At 41.0% G+C, this 25,428-nt stretch overlaps 1 protein-coding gene across 1 annotated transcript in view; it reads right to left on the reverse strand.

Annotated features, from left to right (window-relative positions):
• The window catches only part of LOC119895159 (polypeptide N-acetylgalactosaminyltransferase 10-like), a 101,635-nt gene that overhangs the window by 49,749 nt on the left and 26,458 nt on the right, over nucleotides 1–25,428 (reverse strand). The window contains exons 2-4 of the mRNA XM_038708061.1: nucleotides 18,897–18,999; nucleotides 17,415–17,553; nucleotides 7,077–7,243 (exon numbers count right to left, since the gene is read on the reverse strand). Of these exons, the coding sequence (XP_038563989.1) occupies nucleotides 7,077–7,243; nucleotides 17,415–17,553; nucleotides 18,897–18,999 (409 nt within the window). The remainder of the gene's footprint in view (nucleotides 1–7,076; nucleotides 7,244–17,414; nucleotides 17,554–18,896; nucleotides 19,000–25,428) is intronic.

Raw genomic sequence — 25,428 nt, forward strand, 5'->3', positions numbered from 1 at the left:
GGAAGCCAGAGTCAGATTTAGGAGCTTTGTTGATCTGATGCCTGAAAGAGAAGGATTTCACCCCTGCATGTACCACAATGCGAGTGGGACAAATCAGAAGAGAAGAAAACACAGAAAAAAGAACTGACAAGAGAAAAAGAGAGAGAGAGTGACACCGGTTATGTAATCGCACATGTGTTTGCGATTAGATTAATCGTGCAGCCCTAGATTCAGGCAAGCTATGTTGTTTAGCAGGCAGCAAGTACTTTAAGGGAGAAAAAGTTGGATCGGTGAAGCTTTCCAACCAAAGAGCAATTATAAGTAAGTTCTGCAGGTGTAAAATGTCATGCTCACAATTCTTTAAGAACCAAATTTAAGGAATCCTAGTCAAAACTATTAGTTTAACCAATGTATTGTTATTAGATATTTAAGAATCCGGAATCAGGGAATATTTGACATGTATCTTGTTAAATGACTGCAACACAAGTGAAGTCAAGTGAATTCAAATGTAAGTTGCTTTGGATAAAAGCGCCTGCCAAATGAGTAAATGTAAATTTAAGTCAAGAAAAGGGAAAAACAAACAATAAAAGACGTTAGAGCTGGGGTAAGCAATATGTTTCAGACGGTTTTTTTTGCTATATTTGTTGAAATTCTCAGCAATCAACAAACGAAAAAACTGCCAATCAACTGGCTGGTCTACCTACCTACCTGTGTACCTGCGCTTCCTCTGCACATTTGGGGGAGTGGGTTTGGAGGAAGTCCTAAAGGGAATAGGTGTAAAATGTTTAGATACTTAAAGAATCTTGCGGTCTCTTGCTAGTTTCTCCATCGTTGCCTACCCCAGCTTTAAGGACAGACGACAAAAATGAAGCAAGATGGAAAGGTTTTCATGTAAGAGACGTCATAACACAAAGAGAAATGGGAAACAGTGAAAACAGACAGAAGGTAAAGAAGAGATAACTGGGAAGAGATGTAAAATGTAAAGAAATGCAAAGAAAAACAAAAACCCCATCAAGAATACAAATGCTGCACAGAAACTGTAGAAAACCCCCTCACCATACCACACTGGTCGAGAACCACAAACAAGAAAGACATCAACAGATGAAACAGGGTAGATGTCAAGAAATAGACAGAAGCGCTAAAGATAAGAGATGTCAAGAAAAAACAAAAAGAGACAATAAAGAGTTTAGACACATGCAGAAAAATAAAGAGACGAGAAGAAAAGCAAGAGGAGAGGAGAAAAGAAAAGACACGTTAAGGAAGATGATGAAGAGGAGAGGAGATAAAAAAAAAGCAGGTTTGGGTGTTTGCATGTTATGTGTGAGTCAGTGTTCTGCCTGAATGAACTGCTCCAACAACACAAAGGTGAGCGTGGGCGAGAGAGAGAGTGAGGAAGGTAGAGTGAGAAAGGAAATGAACATAGAGAGCGAGGAGGTATGAGATCATTTTGCATTTATAAGGTGATATCTATTGAAAAACAGATGGATATGGATGAAAATATTGCTAGGTGCAATTTCACTTATTTTGCACCCTCGTGGGTGGAACAGGAAAATATTATCATCACTTTGAAATCACAGGTGAGATTTTCACAGAACTTTATTCTGCAACAGAACAGCTTGTGCAGGAAAGTGTGAGAAACGGCTTCCTTCAAACTGATTGCATAATTTGGAAATTACAAATTGTGCTATTCACAATGACAACTTAATTTTCTGCCTGGCTACGTGTGGCTGTGATAAAGACATCTGCCTGCTAAACCCAACAGAACGTCTTATTCTCCTAGTCAGTGCGTTTACCATAAAACTAGCCCGGGCTTTATTTGCTGAAATCTCTGAATTGACCCTGCCTATATTTGGGAGAGGCGTCCATATGGGACAGGCCTTTAATTCCTCTTGCACAAAACTGAAATAGGCTACTATGAAACAGTTTATTTATTTCAAACTGAATATTACTTGTATAAAAATTATCAAATAATATCAAATACATGTCATTCATTTGATCCAGCTCCGACAGACGGCTTATGCGCTTTTATTTTGAAGGCAGCAACGTAACGAAAACAACAACACGGTGCAGGATGCAGACAGAGAGCGATGGACTTCACGTGATAGTATTCATAACTTGGATTCATTTTTATGAAAAGCTGTTGTGATTCTTTTGATCAGTGGACTTCTACAGACTAAAGGAATTTAACAGTCAAGGAACGGACACATTCGGCATCAACGAGCGCTTCAAATGTTTGTTTTCATCTCTTGCACCCTGCAGGTTACACCGGTAAATCTATAAGAATCAGACTTTGGGGCTCATTGTTTCCATTAAATGAACTGAAAGATTGAATTGCGGAGAATCTAACTGATCTAACGATGTGTAGCATGTTTAAACATTAATATTTATGCCCGATCTAAGTAGCAGAAAAAGCAGAGCAGCTAAAGCGGGCAACCCCGCAGGGTTTAAGAGGTTTTATACGTCCAAAAAACGTCTATAAAAACCAGACCAGGCGTTTAATGGAGACCTGCATTTCTTTGTCAAAAAGTGTTCGGGGTAGGCGGCTATTTAGGACTCGGCTATTAAGTGAAGTTTTACGGTATGTGCACTTAAGGTACCTGGTTACAGTTGGCTAAATGGATTTCTTATCATGTAAATGAGGAACATGGGTTGACTTGTAGGATTTGAGGATAGAAAAACATGATTTCTTCTTCCATGAGCATGACAAAGACGTCAGACAGGGAAATACTGCTGTGGCCGCACAGAGAGCTGATTCTTTGTAGAATCAGATACATTCAAAACGTAAGGGGACAACTGTGTACGTTACTAGAGCCTCTCCTCTGACTGCAGATTTTACAGTAACCTGGTTTCTTGTCTGCATACTCAACCACTACCAAATATGCTGTTGAGTCAGCTGCCAGACACCTTGAAAATACCTTGAATACTCCCTCCTGCTCATGACTCAACCGCCGTGATCACAGCATTGCAGATAAGACAACAAAAGGTATCTGAAGCAAGTGTTAAATCTCAAAGTAAAAATAAATCTGAAGTATTTAAAGATTTCTCAGCAGGAATGTGAAATACAAATTCATTTCTGTATTATGGGCTGTAACGTCTGAGACCAGCATGAAGCAAATGAGCTCAAGCACCTTTTGTTTAAAAAGTGAGTAGAGATGCAGGGTGCGTTTGGAGAGAGCAAACAGATGGCATGAAAGTAGTGCTGTGCAGTTAGTCATGTGCAAACAAGTAGGCAGATAAAGATAAGAAGAAGAGAAAGACTGATTAGTTCATGTAAGGCAAGCGCTGAAAAGCATGTAAGCATGCATGATTTCCTACAAGTGTAGTATTACTGCATGTCCACTCTGGAGGTAATTCCTTTAACCAAACTGTGCAGTCACATTATATATATATAATTTTATCAGAGTCGGATTTTTATTATATCAGGCAGATAAGGAAATATATTCAGGGAGGGAAACATCTTATTTTGATTTAAAGATTTTTACATTTTAAGCAAGTTACATTTATAGATGTTTTGTGTTCTGTCGATAGTAAATAAAAAGTTTTATTCTAAAAAAGGGATGCATAAAACAAGTGTCATAAATAATGGAGACCTAACATTGGATTTTATCTTTTTCAGCCTTACTGGCCAGAAAATAAGACATTGAGAAGGTGCGATAAAGTGAAAGCAGATTTCTGTACAGTGACTATTGTTGTGTACACATGAGAACTAGCAGTTGTAGCCAGTGTTGAAGTCTCCATACAGTAAGTACTCACAGAGGCACATTCCTACATCCATTTTTACATTCAAACTAGCTCTGAAAATATGCAACAACTACGAAAGCCATTAACTGCAAATAGCCATAACTTACATTTCTGCTATCCATTTTCTTTGCAGTACAGTATGAACATCATCTTACAGAGAAACCTCTTTTGAACGTCAAAGCTTAACAGACCAAGCAGCAGCGTGCTGTAGTCTGCAGAGGAAGAAGAGAGAGAGAGAGCTTCACAGTGGGGAATAAACAAATATAGACTCCCAATGAAAGTCATCTGACCCCCGCCTTCAATCTGATGAACCTCAACGCACAATGATCCCCAACTGACACTTTCAGAGCTCTTCACAGCTCAGACTGTGCTGCTCTGTTCTTTGAGTTTCTTAGACACACTGTTTACCCAAAAACACCGGGCACCTTCAGCATGGGTTCACACTTTGAGCACACTTATGATGATATCACAAGAAGGTAATAGCGTTCATCCACGGGAGACTTTGCTGAACCTAAAGAGGAAAGTTTTCTGCTGAAAATAAAACACAAATTCAGCTACAGCAGAGCATACCAAGCAAACAGGCAAATATCACTCCTCAGGTATCCTGTGAGTCAAATTACGATTTTAAAAAGGAGAGGCTGTTCCTGAAACACTGCTCTGCATTGAGGCTATAATTACACGACATAGAAGCCGGGTACTAATTAGCACCCCAAAAAAATATAACTGCACTCAGAAAAAAGCATCTCATCAATTGTTTATCTTCCTCATGTCGGCTGTGAGGAACCAAAACAAAACAGCTTCAATTAATGTAGCCCCTCATCTGGTACCTCATCTGTGTTCCTGCGGGCAGAGAGACCATTCATCCGCATTAAGAAAAGTGACTGAGTCTTGCAATTATACTTAAAGTGTAAATAAACAATTTAAATTTAACACTGTCCAAAGAGTAGGTGCGTTTGCTGGTAAATCACTCTGCATTGATCGATAAATGAGTATAAGTGACTCTTACAGTATCAGCTTTCCACCGCTGCTTTATGCTGTATGAAAAGCTTCTCCTAAAGTTCATCTGATGGCAGCAGGACACATATGCCTCTGATTTGAGAGGTGCCAGGCAACAGCGTTGTGCAGGATTCCTCAATCACATGAAAACAACACCAGGCTGCTACAAAATAACCACACACCTCTACACACATATAAGAGATGGCTGTAACTCAGTATTCTGCCTGTTTACGAGGGAGACGCCGGACTACCGGGGCTCATTAATCCCGTGCGTCACAGATGTGATCATATAAATTGCTTCACTAAACTCTTTTTCATTATCGTGATTGCACTAATTCCTTGTTAAGAAAACAAAGCAGCAGATTTGTGGTCGTGTGTGTTCACCCCATACCGCTCAGCAGCATCCAGAAAACAACACGGTTTCATGGAGAGGTTGATTCATCATTGTTCAGCTGTTGTCATCATCATGACTGTGATTGGCACGGCCGTTTCAGAGCGAGGACGACAGTGATGTGACTGGCTGAGAGCATATTTATTAATCACCACACTGTCCGATCAATATTTCACCTTACCCATCCCTTTCGCACTTTGCACTGCTGCAGTGCATGAGCTAATGTTGTACTGCTTGTTTGTGTCTCTTAAGAGTCTTGTTAAATGTCCTTTGTTGCTGTGGGTGGGTGTGGGTGTGGTGTTCGTATTTGTAACTGTGCTCTGTCAATATGCTGCTATTTTGGCGAGGTCTCGCTTGAAAAAGAGGTTTTATAGCTCAATGAGATCATCTGGTTAAATAAAAAAATAAAATAAAAGACACATGAACCAAAATAGCAGGCAATGGGCCCCATGTGTCCCTCTGAAGCTAAAAGAAAAAATTTTTTTCACATACTTCAGCAGAGATTCCCCCAAAAATCTTCATATGCTTTAATTTTTTCTTTTCTCTCCGGAAATTCTGCTTCACACAGTGGCAGTGAACCAGGTGTAATGATGAACATCTTGTGCTCGCCTCCGCGCAGACCCTGCTGATAATACTGCACTTGTCCCCAGATTTATTATGTAAGGGTTCAAAACTGTACATTAACTCCAGAGTTCAAACTGATTAAGCCACCTGTGAGAAAATCAATCCACACCAGAGAGTGGATTTTTCTCTCACTAAACTCGCTAACACTAGCAAGGTCACACAACGCCCTCATCATCACTATCTGTTGTGAGGTCACTGCAGTGTACAGCTACAAACACAATAATATTTATAATAGGATTTTCATGTAGCCCGTGAGTTACTGCATTCACTATGAAAGAAAACGGGACGTAAAACTCAAAAAAAAGATTCCAAAAGGAAAAAATAGATTATTATTATTATGTATTTCTAAAAAAACATCAGGTTCTGGCAGCCGTTGAGGGTGCGGTGCAGAAAAAAAAACTTAATAAGGTAGTAAGAAAGGTAAAAGGAGAGTCAACTATTACCAGATCTTTACTACTAGGTGATAAAGGATAAGGTTAAAGTTGGTGCAAAGGGTTACAGTTGTACTCTATCCATTTGAGGACATATCTCGTCCTGGTTCGATTCCCCTACTGTTGGGAATGTATATGCTGACATACCATGTCTGCAGGAGTGGGGAGTAACTCGTTACAAGTAACGCAAATGAGAAAAAAGTAGTTATTCTTTAGGAATGGTAAGTTTTCATGGATTTTCTTTTTTCTTTTAAAGACCATTTTATACATATTTCACATCACAAGTTACCAGCAGCCAATGTCCTGTAATAGATTTTTTTATTATCCTGATACACCAGTAGAAGCAAAGTTCAGGTACATGTACACACACACTAACTTGGTACGCTGATGTTTGTTTTGAATGTTGATTAATGTACACTGTTCCTGTCACACACACACTCACAAGCTCAGCAGTGCTGCTCTCAGATTGTATAAATGGCCGACTGGGCGACACTGAGATACTTTGCTGAAACACTGACTCACTACTGTTTGTATGTGTTTGTGTATATGTGTGTGTGTGTGTAGGTGTGTGTGCGCGTAGGTGTGTGGCTTTTTATGTGTGTCTTTTTCCTCCCTCTGATTATGATGTACAAAAACAAGAGCATTTGAGATCATTTGGGTCTAGAAGCTAGCTTATGCTTTTGTTTCTGAACAGCTCATTATTTGTGCAACAGTCGCTAACACTTGCAAACAAATGACTCAGTGGTTTGTGTGAGAGAGAGAGTGTGTGTGTGGGCATGACAGAAGGAGAGAGACAAAGGAAGAAAATGCCACAGTCCACTGAAAGTCTCAGTTATTACTAGCAAGCCGCTAATGTGTGTGTGTACAATGGCGCGGGTGTGTTGTGACCAGTAACGAGTTTGTGTGCTCTGTACCTTTGTCGCTGAAGTCGTCGACCAGGATGACCTCTGCTATGAGCTGTGGAGGAGAGCGGTTGAGCACGCTGTGAACAGTCCTCAGCAGCGACGACCAGCCCTCGTTATGGAAGGGGATGATGATGCTGGTGTTGGGCAGCTTCTCTGCATACAGCTTCTGTTTACAGCTACACAAACACATGAAACCAAAAATAAAATATGAGAAAGAGAGAGAGAGAGAGAGACAGAAGTGGACCAGAGTGTGTCATCCCTGCTAAATAATAACTATATTTTTTGCTACCGTAGCTGAGTGGCTCCAGGGAGGATTGGTCCAACATTCTGGTCCAGAGTGAAATATTAATAATAATTTGTTTTTTGTTGAAATTTGGTACACACCTTGCCACTTCCCCACAGCACCACCAGCAGATCATAATTTCTATTTATTTAACACTACATGCCAAAGTAGCTCTAACATGACTCAATTACCATCAAGCCTCATCTGTACTTCATAAACATCGCCACCATAACGTGATACGTATGTGCACAGTAGTGTTTGTAGTCAAGACCGCCCAAACCGAGACCAAGTCAAGACCAGAGTTTATCGAGACTGAGACAAGAATCAGACTTTTAGGAGCTGAGATCAAAACAAGACCAAGACAGAGGGAGGGCGAGACCAAGACCAGTGTGTCACATTACAGGACACACAGTAAAATGTGGAACGAGATCATAGGTACTTCTCAAAATGATCTGAAAGATCCACATTCCCATTAAAACGCCCACATACGCTGAAATCTTTATTCAACACTCGTTTTCCATGCTTACCATTGCGAGGAGGGGTGACAACACATTTTTAATCAGGGTTATTGGTTGCATTTGAAGCAATAAATTTTAACAAATAAATCAGACGATGCAAAAGCAAGTTATTGATATTCCCAAAGTTATGGTCTGAACTGGTCTTGAAATAAAATCCTGAGTCCTCGATGTCGGAGACCAAGACCAGTCCCAAGTACTACAACACTAGTGCAGATGGTCAACATTACATGCTTCTAATTTGCATAAAAAAAGGAAAGACAGAGAAAGACATGCCACAGTCCACTGAAAGTTTCAGTTATTAATACACACTTAAGGGATGTACTCACTTTTGTTTCCAGCGGTTTAGACATTAATGGCTGTATGATGTGTTATTTTGAGGGGACACCAAATTTACACTCTTATACCAGCTGTACACTCACTACTTTACACTGTAGCAAAGTGTCATTTCTTCTGTGTTGAAACATGAAAAGATATAATCAAACTAACTTTTGTGAGACACTGTATGTTAGCAGGTTCACTTAACCAATCGACAGCCAAACAGAAACATTAATGAGGTGTGAATGTGCGTACCTCACAATATCATTGTGTTAAAATCCAACAGCATGCGTGTTTATAGCAGGCTATATCAGCATATTGGCAAGGCAAAAGTTTGAATTCCTTTATATTCACCAGTGTATGGAGCTGGGAGGTGGTCCAGTCATAATGAAGTTCACTATACTTTATTTTCTTTAGATATACTGATATGTGGATCCTTTATTAGTCTGGTTATGGCAGTATAGTCTTTGCTATAATAACTGCCATTAAGACTCATGGGTTATGCAGTATTTAATTCCCTTCATAGCACCCAACAGATTTCTATAACTGTTGGTTATAACAAACCCCTTTAGTTTTATGAAATTGCTTGGTGTGTTTCGCTAACAGTGGAGAAGAACACCTTCAGCAACCGGTGATGCTGCCCTACTCAGTGTACTGTAAACTCTCAACCAGCCCAACCTGAAAAATGTGTTGCTCTTTTAATCAGACGTAATGAAGCATACCACCTGCTTGACTGCCCTTCCATCCTTTTCTCTCGCTCTCGCTCTCTGAGAAGTCAGGGAGGAATCTGTAGAGACAGTAATTATCTCTGAGTCTCTCAGTCCTGTCTGGCTGCCTGAAACTCCCTCTCTGTCTGTCTCTCCATCATGTCATTCAGTCAGTGAGTGAGAGTGAAATGAATTAATGAATGCTTCTGGGCCCACTGAGGACCGATGTGGCACCTGGTTGACAGAAACCTGTCACTCAGCTGTCACTTTGACCAATCAGATAACCCCCCCCCCCGCCAACACACACAAACACCTCACCATCAAGTGCACCACCCATACCACTGTCTGTCAAGTGTGAAGCATGTGGATCCTGGTATGGCGGCTTTCTGATGGTTGGTGGCTCTTTGTGGGCCCTGAAAAGTAATTTCAGTGGTTTTGGTAAGAGGATTTCAGTGTAGTCCTTCTCCTGTCAAGTCAGACTGTATTTTGTTGCAGGATTGGGCTTCTGCACGAGTGCTTAAAACTAGGCTGCAAATGTTGCTTCCATTGAACCAGACAGTCTGCTTTTCAATGGCTATTATTAAAGAGAATATCAGTGGTTGCATTAGACACATCTGGCAGTTACACCACAAAATCACAAAGTAAAGATTGTAATTGTATCTATTAACTGCTTATATTTGCGGCAATGTCAGCTGCACCTCTTTATGGATTAAAATATGGGTAGTTTTCCTAATTACAATATTTAATTATTGTAATAGTCTTCACTGACTTGGCATTTTCTGTTGGAACAGTGACACACACGTTGTTGTTGCAATTAGAAACAAAACACAACTAAATAGTGGAATAAGTGATCTAAAATCAAACGTAAATTGATAGATTTTTCCTCCAGTTCTACACACAGTAGCTTTACCTCTTAAATTACCCTCTCATTAGCAGCTCAGGCCAATTGTAAGCTTTATGCCTAGATATGCCTCACTTCTGTGCTCTTCTGGATTCTCTGCTAACATGTGCTGTGCTGAGAGAAAAGTGATAATAAATCCACAAATAAGTCAAGACTCTTTCAGAGAAAATACTGCTGTCATGGATGCATGGAAATTTAAAGTCTTACATTTTATTCCACATTAGCTCCACAGCTTTCAGAGTGCACTCTACATGACTACATGACTACACGTGTTGCTAATACTACGTGGTGGCTAATGCTTCACACGGTGGTCACATGACGTAGGAGATATATCGATATGAAGGGGAAAATGGGAGAGAACATGTAGTGCTGTCTGGAAGAGACCTTAAGAGAGAAACATTTAAAACTGCTTTCCACATGAAAGTGACAGTGGGGTCAAAAGGACTCCTAAACGGGGGAGGGAAAGGGCCAATCTGTGACGAATCAGGTCAGGAGGTTTGAAGCTGTTTAGCAGACAATATTTATAGTCTTGCTCTTGTGTTTATTTTCAGTATTTTGTTCTTTAATGAGTCAGAGGAGAGCTGGTCAGCAGTCTGTACTGTAGCCACAGGTCCATATGGCTCATCATGTCTCTACAGCGTCTGTTTTTTTAACACTTTATTCTGCTAAAAAAGAAGGTGCAATGTTGAGCTTAATGTGTACCTCCTCCGTGCGTCAAGTCCATGATTAAAAGGGCAGTAGTGACTGCTTGTTTGGTAGACTGATCTATACAGTAGACACTTTATACAATCTCAGGCTCAGCTTGTCAGGCTCAACCTGACAACCAATGTAAAGACATGGTACAATTTAGCAGATGTCTAAGCTGCATTTTGTCCGCATCTTAACTCACTAATGTTTAGCACACTTAAGTATTGACTTGCTAAAATTTAGCATGGTTCCATGCTGCCATTATTCCATCCATCAATGGATTTTTCCACCACTAATCTGGGTTGCACTGGCAGCAGGTTAAGCTGGTTAGCCCAGTCATATCTTCCTGCTCTTTACTGAGAGACTAAAGTGTTTCCATGCCAGATGGTATTTATAATCCCTACAGTGTGTTCTGGGTCTGCCCTGGGGTCTCTTCTGGTTGGATGTTTCCCCCACAGGGAGACATCCGGAGGGCATTCTGATCAAATGCTTGAACCACCTTAACTGACTCCTCTCAACAAAAGCGAGCAGTACCTGAGGCCGAGCCAAACTACACTGCGAAGAAACAAACGCCCCCCCTTTTCTAATTCTCTCCATTTATACCCAAAGCTCATGACCATAGTTGAGGGTTAAAACTTAAATCCACTTATAGATACAGGGTGTCATTAGCAGGACTTTTGACAATGTCTTGTTTAAGATACTTCACTTTTGTCCCACTGTGAGCAAGGCACTAAAACTAGACTTTCTGTTTCCATTATTCTCAGAACTGTCCCTGTTCCCTTTGGAAAAAAACCCCAGCCCCACTGCAGTCAGAATAAAAGCTGCTCCAGTGATGCACGGCACACATCTATCATCAGTTCTTCACACCTTGCGCACAGAGGGAAACATCAATGACACTGATAATTGCTGTCAAGAACACAGTTTATAAGTACATAGGTGTTGGGTGGTGTGTAATCAGCTTCTGTCAGGGTAAAGCTACATCTCTCCTGTGAACAGACTGGGCAGGTTGGTAATTGGAACAATTGTTCCAAACAGTGGTTGTTGTAATGAGCTGGGACAGATCCAGCATGGAGAATAAAGGTGTAAACAATGCTATAAGTAGGGTTTGGTGTTAGGACAGATTTGTCCTACTGGCCCCCGTCGGTTCAAACTGGCAGAGGAGGCAAATTGAACTACTGATGGCACACATGGTTTATGTTTTACAGGTTAATTCATTATTTGTTTCACATTTGTCACAGTTGATGGTTTTAGTGCCTGGAGTGCAGAAATATAAAAGTCAGAATTGTTTTTAAGTCTTTTAAGAAAAGATCAAGTCAAGTTCTGCCAGACCCAGCGTTCCAGGTACTAAAACACTGACCACAGCACGTCAAACTTTTGTTTTTAAATCTATGGTAATAGTATTTTTTGAAGGCTGAGACAAAGGTGTTTCAATGCACAGGCTTACCAAGTTTACTTTCCTGCCCGTCTTTGTTATTTATTTTTTATTGTTCTGCGATGTCGGCAGGTCGAAATTTAAACCTTAAATGTTTTTTTGCTCACAGCAGTCAGGTCCACATCATGTCCGAGTTTAGAGTAAAGGCACTAGGCTAGATTTGGCAATTTGAAATCGAGCACAAACAGTTCTTTAGCCTTAGATTCAGCCAGGTCAAGCTGTAACATAAAACACATGCATTCAAGCAGTCAATCCCACATTTCTCTCATGAATGTCCCTCTTTTAAAACTCTTTACAGCTATTTAAATTTCTGTCTCTTTCCCTTGAAATGATATTTCCCCAGTCAGCTCTGCGCTCAAGCTGGCCTCCTGTCCAACAGTCAACTTTATTTTTGAGGAACAACAACCATCTGCCACGAAAGGCTGTGAGTCTGCAGGTTTTCAATCCAACCTAAGTGTGCACCAGGTGATTCATTTTTCCTCTCCGGTTGATGGAGTGCCAATCTGTGAAATAACCTGCTGCAGTCTTTGGCTGGAATGAAAACCTAAAAGACTCCCCGGACATCTGTGGCTCTTTCCTGCCCCTATTCAGATGAAACTGCTCATATAAACACAGAAGATTTATTTTTTGTAGAAAAAAAGGCAGTTTTGCCCGAGGTTCCCGGGCAATTTACTGGAACTTTTACAGGGAAGTGTTTTTCATCTGGTTGCACAGTCCATAAAAATGACTTATGTGGCAGATTGAGATGGGATGAAAATCATCAACATGGTCCAGTTGGAACTGCACTGAAAAACAACAGTGATCTCTGTTGTTATTTATTGAGTCATAAAATCTAATTATCTAAAATCTTATTACAAATCAACTATAGTGATGCAGTCATTGTTTAAAATGAGGCAAAACTATTTATTAGGACAGATGTTTTGTAGATTAATTAGGCAGTTTATTAAAATACATTCTTTATCACCATTTGTCATAGTTGCATCATGGAATCTGCATAATACTGAAACTTTGAATACAATTATATTGTGAGTATAAAGCCTTAATTACTACTAACTTTTGAAGTTCTTGCAAATGCATCTGAAGACGACCTTTCTAGTTTACCTTCACATTGAAGGGACATTATGGAGTTTTCAGCGGCCACTAGTGGTGCGGTTTTAAGATTGCAACCAGGTGTGTGCTCGTACGCATGCTCACTTGAACTCATGAGCGAGCATAAACCGAAACACAACCGCTTTCAAACAGAGATCCTGCAATAAACGCAGAAACACTGGCATGCTGACAGAGGCTTTTCTCCAGACATGTTCAGGCTCTCTTACTTTAGCGTTAGCAGCTCAGAGGCAGATTCAGCACCGGCGCCGTACCTTTCATTCAGCGCAGAGCCGCATATCGGCACAATACTCACGAAAAAAGGCAGTGCGACAGCGGCTATAGACAGACAGGGAGACAGCTTCACACACCATTCAAAACTGAGGAAAACTTCCACTGCAAAATTAGTAATACTTTTATTACTTGCATTGTCTCGCATTAGGAGGAACCCCGGGCCAACTGCACCAGCATATGGTCTCACAAGGGGTCTGAGGATCTCATCTCGGTACCTAATGGCAGTCAGGCTACCTCTGGCGAGCACATGGAGGGCTGTGCGGCCCCCCAAAGAAATGCCACCCCACACTATTACTGACCCACCGCCAAACCGGTCACGCTGGAGGATGTTGCAGGCAGCAGAACGTTCTCCACGGCGTCTCCAGACTCTGTCACGTCTGTCACATGTGCTCAGTGTGAACCTGCTTTCATCTGTGAAGAGCACAGGGCGCCAGTGGCGAATTTGCCAATCTTGGTGTTCTCTGGCAAATGCCAAACGTCCTGCACGGTGTTGGGCTGTAAGCACAACCCCCACCTGTGGAGGTCGGGCCCTCATACCACCCTCATGGAGTCTGTTTCTGACCGTTTAACCGCTCTGGACACTACGCTGACAGACACAGCAAACCTTCTTGTCACAGCTCGCATTGATGTGCCATCCTGGATGAGCTGCACTACCTGAGCCACTTGTGTGGGTTGTAGACTCCGTCTCATGCTACCACTAGAGTGAAAGCACCGCCAGCATTCAAAAGTGACCAAAAAATCAGCCAGGAAGCATAGGAACTGAGAAGCGGTCTGTGGTCACCACCTGCAGAACCACTCCTTTATTGGGGGTGTCTTGCTAATTGACTATAATTTCCACCTGTTACCATAGTTACATTGTGTTGTTTAAGTGTTCCCTTTATTTTTTTGAGCAGTGTAACTTTACTGTAACGTTAGTGGATCAGTCTTCCTCTGTGCTCTTGTCACCGTTTTGTTGCAGCATTGTATATTATGTGGGTCACAGCCTCATCTCAGGTACAAGTGTAGGTAACGCCTCTAAGGTTACAGCTATGGCCTATGCCGATGACATTACTGTAGTAATAAAAAACCAGAGGGAGATGGACGCTTTAATAAATATTTTAAGTGTGTATGAGCTCGCATCTGGGGCTAAATTAAATCACTCTAAAACTGAAGGAGTTTGGATAGGAAAGGAGAGCGACAGGGGCGACATTAACATTCAAATTAATCAGGAAATTAAAACCTTGGGCCTGACCATATGCAACATAGATTGTGCTGAAGTAAACTGGGAGAAAAAACTGAGTGAAGTTAAAGAAGAAGTTAAAAAATGGGAAAACAAAAAAACTAATTATAGGACCAGAATCAATGTTGTCGAAACTAAGAGGGTTTAGGTGCCGTGGATCTGGGTATCCGCCTCACGATAGCTTTTGTAAAAAATGTTTCCACAGCCATCTCCAGGAACGCTCTCTGGCTGGGTGATCCCACCAAATGGCATAAGAGACGAGGCAGGGCCAGACAGGGTCCCTACTACAAACTAATTTACGGGGATTTTATTGCACAACACCAGCACTTACAGATAGACTGGGTGGGTTTTAGCAGCAAATCTATTTTCATAAAAATTAACGATTACAAATATGGGGGTTTTATTCATTACACGAATTTGGCGGTTGGCGATGGCACCGAGGTGAGGAAAATTTTAAGGGGAAAGTCACTTTCGGAGAGCCTTTGGGACGCCCGGTGGCTCATGTCAGTCTGACTCCCAGTCAGAGCGGTGGTGTCCTGGTGTTGCATCACAGACACAGCAGCACCTCCTGATGGACTGCTATAGGTCTCAGGAGGTCTGGAACATTTTAGATGGTCTTGGCCTCTCTTTCATACGTAATTATAGATCTGTTACATACGGACTTCTTGAAGAAATCATGCCCACAAAGAAAAAATAACTATTTCAACTGGTCATCAGCATCGTTTGCCAAAAACTTTGGAAAACTAGATGCGCCATGGGTATTGACCAGACTGTCATAGACAGCGACATGGTCGTGAGGCAGATTCTGACCGAACTCCGCAGGAGAACTTTGGACAAGACGCAGTCTCTACCCTGGAGCTCACTGGATTTATGAGGGAAAGAGCCCCCCCGAGCAGCGACACTGAGCACTTTAGCTCCTGGCACTCTCTACTGTTGGGTAAGCACTTTATTAATGTATAGGCTTCTTTTAATTATTCTTAATAATTGTGTGTGACGTGTAGGCTATTCAGGTGTGTATTTTTGGAAATGCTCTGTACTCTGTCATGTTTGAAAATCAATAAAGAACCTGTAGCATTAGCTGGCTGCTCCTGCCCTGCATCAAGAAAAAAATCGTTCCACATTTGTTTTGTGCCGTTACATCCTTTCTTACAGAATAAATCACCAATGACCTTTTAATGTCTGTTGATGAAGGTATGTGCTCAGTCCTTGTAGCCCTGGACCTTAGCGCTGCTTTTGACACCATTGATCACAACATCATGTTAGACAGACTGAGGCACTGGGTGGGGATCTCTGGTACTGCCCTAGAATGGTTTTCATCCTACCTGTCAAATAGGAAGTTTTGCGTGTCTGTAAACAACTATGCCTCTTCATTCTGTCCAGTTAAATATGGTGGGCCTCAGGGGTCGGTCTTAGGACCCATTTTGTTTTCCTTGTATCTGCTTCCCCTTGGACATATTATCCATAAACATGGCATTTCTTTTCATATTTATGCTGATGACACACAAATGTACTTGCCCGTCAGATCCACAGACCCTGGAATGCTGAGTTCACTTAATAACTGCCTTTGAGTAGTTAAAAAATGGATGTCAAATAATTTCCTCCAGCTGAACAAAACAGAAATCCTGGTCATGGGGTCATTTGTTTTGCCATCTGCTGGTTCCCTAGTAAATCACATTAACCTTGGTGTCTGGTTTGATAGTAATTTAAATTTCGAGCAGCACACCACAAAGCTTGTTCAATCATGTTTTTATCAACTTAGAAATATAGCAAAAATTCGATCTATGTTAACTTTTAAGGACAGCGAGACCATTTTACACGCCTTCATTTCATCACGCCTGGATTATTGCAACAGCCTTTTCACCTGTTTAACCCAAAAATCTATTGATCGACTCCAGACTGTCCAGAACTCAGCTGCAAGGCTTTTAATCAGAACAAAGAAATATGACCACATTACTCCTATTTTAGCTTCATTACACTGGCTCCCAGTATGTTTTAGAATTGACTTTAAAATTCTATTGATCACTTTTAAAGCTCTTCATGGCCTCTCGCCTTGTTATATTTCTGACCTTTTAGTCCCATACGCACCAGCACGTACCTTGAGATCCGTTGTTTGTTCCAGAGTCTCGACTGAAAACTAAAGGGGACAGAGCGTTTGCTGTCAGGGCCCCGAGGCTCTGGAACAGCCTGCCCGTTGAGATCAGGTCGGCTGAGTCAGTGAACTCTTTTAAGTCCCTTCTTAAAACATACTTTTATAGGAGAGCCTAGTTATTTGACTTTATTTTATCCCTTTTATTTTATTCTATTTTACTAGTTTTATATTTATCTTAAACATGTATTTTAGTCCTTTCAATGTTTTCATGCTTTTATCTTGTATTGTCTTTACACTTGTTAAAGCACTTTGTAACTTGTTTTTGAAAAGTGCTCTACAAATAAAGATTACTATTATTATTGTTATTATTATTATAATAAATCAACACTTTGACTTAATACCGGTGATACACAGGATAGTAATATGGGTTGCGTTAGATGGTGAAATAATGTGGAAAGCGATACAACTTTGCCGGCTACATCCCGACCAAGAGAGAAAACAGGTGTGTGCTTCATTTCTAAGTGAGGTTAAGTGCCCCTTGACAAAAAGGAAATTAAACTTTGATCTATTAGCGTGATTAAATTGAAAAACTACATATAGCTCCTTTAACAAGCAGTCCCATGTATTAACAACTGAGCTGCAATATATAACTTCAGTTATGACTCTGGAGACACATGCACTTGGAAGAACTCTTACAAAGTACAGTACACGTATTTGAAGTGATAAAAGTTCCTGGTTCCTGATAGATTTTAGTTTAAATCTGCCCACAACTAATAGTTAAACAAACACACACACACAAAAACACACAGTGCTCACTTTGGATGGCGGATGTCAGGGAGGGAGCGGTTCAGAGAGATCCGGTCACTGACGTAAATGTTGAAGCCATTCTCCCTGTAGGCCTGGTCGACCCGGTCAGCGTCTGTCAGGGGGAACGGCTTCCCCTGTTCACCGTTACCTGCATCACACACACACACACACATATATATTTCAAGACATGTGCAACACCTCAAGTGTATCAGTTCCACCACACTGGATCTCCTCTGCAAACACACACATTGTACAGCAGTTATCTAAAGTCTACACACCCTTCAGAACGTTACCTAACTTTAATTGCTTGGAGGCAAAAAGAAGAAAAAACTTTCCCACTTTCATTTGGATAAGATAATGGGCGAAATCAACCTTTAAACAAGAATCCAAACTGAACAAGAATCCCATAATGTGAAGTAAACAGGCTACCAATGCTCTTAACCCACTGTAGCTTTGTCATGGCTCTGTGCATAAGGGGAAGACATGTTTCAAGACTTTTTAAAAACCTTTTAATGCCAAAATGAATGAAAAAGAGGGCCAATTTCACCTCTGGAAAAAAAAAAAAAGGCAACATGTCAGATTAAAGTTAACATGAATTCCTCACCAGAAGAACAGTGCACCAAAAACCTTCAAAAGCAGTATATGTAACAAAAAACAGAATTTAAGACAATTTAAGTTCTTAAATTTAGATAACACATCTGAAATATTAAGATGGAACTTTTGTAGCTAACAGTGACACAGCCAGATGGCCATACTTACTACCACCTGATTAAAGTTACCTGGATTTTTAAATTCTGATGAATTTAACAACCAAAGCAAAAAAAAAAAAAAAAAACTAAAATAGGATAGTATAAGAAGAAAATAATGGATAAAGAACGCAACACAGTGCCCAGTGTCGGATTTAAGCTGAAGTTGGAATGACTAAATATATTTATTTAAATCCCCTGTATCAAAGATTAGAAATTCCGAGCAAGAAAGTTGCTGATGAAACATGATTAAAAATATGAATTTGAATGGCTGAAATGCTTAAGACAATTTCATATATTTTACAGCTGTTCCAGAGAACAAAAAACACTCTCATCATTCACAGGCATACATGTTTTATTAAGCAGAAATGATCTACTTTCCCTTTCGAAAGGTAACAATTTCAGGGATAAACACATTAATTTACCTGAACAGAAAATCAAACTGAGCTGGTGATTACGGCAGCAAATATAAACTGTATTTATTTATTTATTTTATTAAAAACTGTATTTATGACAGCAGATATGCATTTAAAGCACACATTTACACTGCTGCTGCAAAGCTAGAGAGCAACAAGAGAAGGAACAGGGAGCATTTACTCCGATGTATGTCTGAATCCAATCTAGTGTTCAGAATGTGGGGTTTTTACATTCCTGAACATTGTGTACATGATGAACATGTCATGCAGCGCTCATCTATATTTAACAGAATATCTAAGAGGATGGGACAGAGGAGGTTTGGACCTACCAGATCGAGAGGAATCTCTTTTGATTGTTTCATAGTCGTGCCAGTCTTTCCTCCGAACACCGTCGCGTCCCACCTGAGCGTCCTTCCCCACCCGGTTCACACCCTGTAGACACATACAAGCACATAGGAAGATGGTCGTGAATGCTGTCACACACACAGACACACTCCTGCACTGCCCATCACTGTCTAAATGCAGCATAGTTTTTTTTTTTATTCATTTCCATGGAGAAGTTGGGTTTCAGATCATTTGAGTGCACAATGAAAGTGAACTTGCAGAAACTTGTTGGAGATCCAGCAGACAACGCCTCACATTCACCAATTCATTGCATTTATCTTTACATTTTTGTAGTCCAAGCTGATCGTTCCGGCTCTCCTCACATCTTTCGTAAGTATAACACTGGAAGGAGAGATCATTTTGAAAAGAATCTCTGCTGGTATATTCACAGATATTTTTATAATTTGTGGAATTTCTGTATTTGCAGATCTGTTTTATATTTTCAAAATATTTTTGTGCGTTTACAAATCTTCATTTTGTGTTCGTGCAAAGTGTTTTATATTTACAGATTACACGTTTACACACAGATCGCTCATCTGTTCACACAAATATTACTGAAACATAAATACCCCCATACAAAACAATGGGACGGCATGGACATTACAATAAGGATCATGTAAATGTGACCATATCGCAAAACTCAAATGTCAAAGTGTATAAATGCACCAAAAGGAAGGTCTTTCTTTTAAACAGTCGCCGCCTGCTTTGGCATCATCACATGACCTAACTGAATAACATAACTGATAAAATGTGATCGACTGGTTATCGTGATTTATACATTCAAGTCTCTGCAAGATAATTTTCATGTTTTATAATTTAATCTAAAACACATTTTATCTCTTGATGCCCATCCAAATAATATTTTTGACTGATGATTTATCAATCTCAGAAATCTGTCTGTGCAGTTAAAATTGTGGATTGACAGAAATAGGCAGAATTTTGTATTTGTGCAATTATGTATTATATATTAGACATTTGCTTAGCTAGATATTAGCTTGTGAATGCAACACTGTTTTGCTGGTGAATCTGCCAGATGTGTTTGACTTCCCCACCAGCCCAAAACCTCCCACCACGAAACTGAAAGGTTTGGCCACCTCAAACAACAATCGGTTTGCACCTGTAAGAACTGTTATACAACCGTGCCGCACACACAATGCATTTTTTCCCCCAGTACTCTGTCAGTATCACTGTCAGAGAAGAGATTTCTCCAGAGCATCAGACTATCACTATCCAACAGCGTTCTGCTGAGAGTTTATCCATAGAAAGTGTGCTCTTCTATTTCATGCCTGACGACCCTGTGAGGAGAATATCAATGCTATGACGCACAACTCCACGGAGGCCTTAAATACACAACCACACACATACAGACAGATACACTGCAGCTCAGCATACAAAGGCAGAGGCTGTTTCTTCTTCCACTTAGTCATTCTACACACTGAATGACTTTCAGTGACTCTGCATCGTGAATTATAGGATCACAGTACAATGGAGAAATAATTAGGCTGATGGGAGGAGGCAATTAGTGAAACACTTTAAATACAAATGGCATCACTGACTGTATGAAATATCGTGAATTATTAATCAGACTGCTGGCTTAGAGGGATATGACACTGAATAACAAACTAACGTACAGTTCAGACACAGAGATTGGTGTGAGGAGTCTAGGTCTTTGTGCTCTTGTACTTTAATCTTTTTGAGGACTTTTTGAAGTTTTAGACCCTGACAGGGTTCAGACTTGGTTTTAGAGTTAGGTTTAGGTAAAGGTCGGGTCAACATATGCGGTAGGTAGCATCATTTGATCAAGGGTTTATGTTGACTAAAAACAGACAAGAGAGAGGTGAATGGTGACGCTGGCTAAATCTAATTACAGAGGGAGTTACAGCTCTGTGTTAAGAGTGTAAGGGTTAGCTTTGAAGCCAATGCACATAGCACGGGCGTAGATACATCATGTCTCCCTAATGCACACATTATATCGCATTTTCTGCCACAGCAACATATCCACTTGTGTTCGTCCCTTAAGAAAAAATAAATAAATCCGAAACCATCATGATGGCGCCCTCTACTTTTGCAATATTCATCAGAATACTGTTGGGTATAAGTATTTCCGTACACCCAATCAAATCTTGCATAAAGCAGTAACATCAGCATTCTAGAAAAGGCAGAGCAGGTCGTCACACAGAGCCACAGACTCTGAACAACCACCACTTTAGCTTTCCTGCTAAACTCTCCTTGTCTAACTTTAACTAAACATGAACACACATCTTGTCCTGCACCTTAGATTGTTGAACTAGCAACCAAACAAACATTCACTGGAGCGCACTGCTAACGTCAGTATGCAGGATAGCTGCAGCACATTAAAGAGAATGCAAACAGTGCTGCATGTTACTTTGGTGCAGTTAGGTCCTGGTGTGGTTCTTACTCTTCAATATCACTAACACGCTGTCTGCCCATGACATGTGGCTACAGCACAAGTTTGTTTACTTTGTCGCTCCTTCCCTATGACGCTCTGGCAACCTGCCAGCTGTTGTCAATTAAATACAGACAGGGACACGCCTGGCTGAGATGAAAATGAGCATTTCAGAAATCTATCCAAAAACATTTTGCTTCCTTTAAATATAAAAAGACCATTAACTATACATTTAAAAACACATTGACATTATAACTGACAAAAAAAATGGGATTCAGTTGAACTTTAATATATAATAAAATGCATAAAAAAGGGCACATCTCACCACCACGTGTTCATATTTAGCAGTTTGCATAGACAGACTACATTGGCTTATGTTTCGTTTAACAACTAACTGAATTTGATCACAATTAAAATCCACACTGCATAAAGTACAATAACTATAATATATAGTACTATATAATTATGTTATTTTCCATCATCCTTAGTTTAGGGACAAATTCTGTGATTACTTTAAATTCTCATTCTCCTCAAGCTTTTATACACACCTCTGCATCATTCCTCTACGCAGTCTCCGACCGTCTAGGTCAACCTGACACACATTTCAGGCATTTTATGTGATGAATGTATAACCTATTATACCATCCCCCGGCTGGCCTCTGCTCACAGAGATGCTGTATATGAGCCTCATATAAAATTCTTTTCAGCCCTCCCTACTTCTTCTTCCTCTCTTCCTTTCTCCCTCCTCCTCACCTCTCCCTTTCACCCCTTCTACCACTCTTCCTCTCCTCTTTCTGTCGCAGGCAGGCGCTCTCAGTGTGTCACACAAGGACCTGACAAGCAGCAAGAGTCCATCTGTGCAAATTTAGACTAAAAAGAAGCGAGATTGTGCCGCCCCATTTCCTCCTGATTAAAATTTCAGCGCACGTCGCTATGATATTCCTCTGGGGCTTTTCTTGCTGCTCAACAAGACCTTGAAAAACAAGACAAGGAGAGAGGAAAACTTTTCAGCTAATGTGTTCACATGCTTAGATTTGTGGAAGCAGAACGTGGGCGGGTGCTGAAACTAAGGAAAGTAATTGAGACAGACAGTAAAGGAGGATGAATATAAAAAAGACTGAATAATCTTGAGGAACAGATGGGGGATGCGATCACGTGTGTGTAAATCAAAGTGGGGTAAAACAAGTAAAATTACTCTGTAATACTCTCCCTCAATAGCCACTTGACTTGCACAAACTGTGGATGTTCTCTGGCGGAAAGACCAGACTCACCTAACCAGCGAGTGCTGCTGTACAGTTATTCATTTAGGTGAGGGACATTGTCATGCACAGAGTCATTCCCCTAGCATGGCTAAAAATTACAGAACATTCTTGAGTAATAGAGACTGAACAAAATTATAAATACAACACTTTTGTTTTTGTCCCCATTCATCATGAGCTGAACTCAAAGATCTAAGAGTTTCTCTATGTACACAAAAGGCCTGTTTCTCTCAAATATTGTTCACAAATCTGCCAAAATCTGTGTTAGTGAGCGCTTCTCCTTTGCCGCAATAAAAGACCACCATTTGCTCACGCAGTGCAACACATCTCCTTCACAGAGTTGATCAGGTTGTTGATTGTGGCCTCTGTAATGTTGGTCCACTCCTCTTCAATGGTTGTGCGAAGTTGCTGGATATTAGCGGGACCTGGAACACGTTGTCATATGCGCTGACCCAGAGCATCCCAAACATGATGAATGGGTGACATGTCCGGTGAGTATGCTGGCCATGCAAGAACTGGGATGTTTTCAGCTTCCAGGAATTGTGTACAGATCCTTGCAACATGGGGCCGTGCATTACCATGCTGCAGCATGAGGTGACGGTCGTGGATGAATGGCACAACAATGGGCCTCAAGATCTCATCACGGTATATCTGTGCATTCAAAATGCCATCATTAAAGTACACCTGTGTTCATGGTCCATAAAACACGTCTGCCCATACCATAACCACAGCGCCACCATGGGCCACTCGATCCACAACGTTGACATCAGCAAACCGCTCACCCACACGATGCCATACTCGCTGTCTGCCATCTGCCCTGTACAGTGAAAACCGGGATTGAGCTGTGAAGAGAACACCTCTCCCAAGTGCGAGACGCCATCAAATGTGCGCATTTGCCCACTCAAGTTGCTTAAGATGACAAACTGCAGTCAGGTTGACACCCCGGTGAGGTCAACGAGCATGCAGATGAGCTTTCCTGAGACGTTTCCTGACAGTTTGTGCAGAAATTCTTTGGTCTCAGACAATCTTGGAGGTAAAGATGCTGGATGTGGAGGTCCCGGGCCGGTGTGGTTACACGTGGTCTGCGGTTGTGAGGCCGGTTGGATGTACTGCCAAAGGATGTTCGTGGTCATTAACACCTGCTTTCACGGGGTGGTATAATGTGAACATTTTGAGTTTTCTTTTGCTGTGGGGGGCGGGGGTTTTACAATCACGATGCCGGCTCAACGTTGTGATGTCTGTGATGTCATCGTCTATCGGCCCAATCCTAGTGTCAGATCTTTCAGTTCAGCTCATGACGAATGGGGGCAAAAACAAAAGTGTTGCATTTATAATTTTGTTTAGTGTAATATGTCAGAAAAAAAGCATATCCATGATATCTACTTGAGACTATCAGTCTTCACATTTGTCTTGTTGCTCAGTAAAATATTCGTATCAGTTTCCCTCAAGAGACACAGCAGTACTTTTACTGAAGCTGATAATTGAGTAAATCTTACCCAAAGAGAACAAAAGTTGCACTTTCGATCAGAAAACAGATAAGAATGCAGCCAGAAAATGGGAGCGCAAACCTCAATTATCACAGCTCTATCCCCTAATTTTCTTTAAGTGTGGTAATATGAATGCAGTGCAACGCAAGAGGTATTCACAAGACAAACCCGGTTGTACCTCAGCCAGCTCATAAGAATGCAAATTCATAGCCAAATCACACGCGCCAGCCCAGACGAGGCATTGAAACTGAGCTGAAAATAAGGCAGTACCAAACAGTCAACTGTTTCTCTGCTGTACTACACAGCAGAGTATTGCCTTCCTCTCTCCTCTACTCATCACCATCATCAGAAAGCAGAGGCTCCATGCTGCCACAAACTCATTCCACTCTGGGCACTTTTCCGCTCTATTAATATTCAAGACACAGCACACACTGATAAGACATTTATGGAACGACACCACCATCCAACATGCTCTCATTAACTGACAGCCCCCAAAATGTCTCATCAGTGACATGACAAAACAGAAATGTATCTTTAAAGCATAACACATATCCTTCTAAAAGTAAAGCAGCAGCAAGAGAAAGATGTGAGGAGAGCCGAGAGGACAGGGATGTAACTCTTGTCAGCTGGCAGCGTGATCACCTCATTAAATTTAATGTAGCCTTTTAGCGGTCTATTCAAACTGATGACAAAAGGCCACATGTCAGTCAGTGTTTGCACACGGATCCACAAAAGACAGACTGAGAGTGGCAGTTAACAAATGTGTGAGTGTATTTGCATAAGACACAGAAACCGACACATGTGCATTGACTAATCTACCTCAAATGAGCTATAAGCTGTGTCCCAATTCAGGAGCTGTCTCCTTTAAAGGACACATTCTGTTAAGGTGAATCTAGACAGTCTACAGAGCATTTACCATAGTCTCCACTCTTAGAGCCGGTGCATACTCCATCATGATATTGTTTAAATACGGATATAACGGTGCCTGCTGTAAAACATTCATAGTGTTGGACAAGGTTGTTCACATGAAAAGCGACAGAAGTAGTTGTTTATCCGACAAGAACTTCTGATTCTGACTTGCTTCTGCGTAAACTGGCTCCTTTAGGCTGTACTCGCACCAAGTAAGTTGTTTGCAGCGATTACCTCAGGGTCGTGCTTCCGCCGAAACGCACCACCTACATTTAAATGAATGTGAGGACTGGAGTTTTGGCCGCAACCCCTGATTTGGTGTGAATACAGCCATAGCCTTACAGAGACCATAACTGATGATGCATTCAGGCGGTCCTTTTCATCTCATAAAACCGAATTTTCTCCTTAGGTTTAC

This window comes from Micropterus salmoides, unplaced genomic scaffold, assembly GCF_014851395.1.
Source record: "Micropterus salmoides isolate LMB-PRFRI ecotype aquatic unplaced genomic scaffold, ASM1485139v1 Ms_hic_scaffold_9, whole genome shotgun sequence".
NCBI classification, from domain to species: domain Eukaryota; kingdom Metazoa; phylum Chordata; class Actinopteri; order Centrarchiformes; family Centrarchidae; genus Micropterus; species Micropterus salmoides.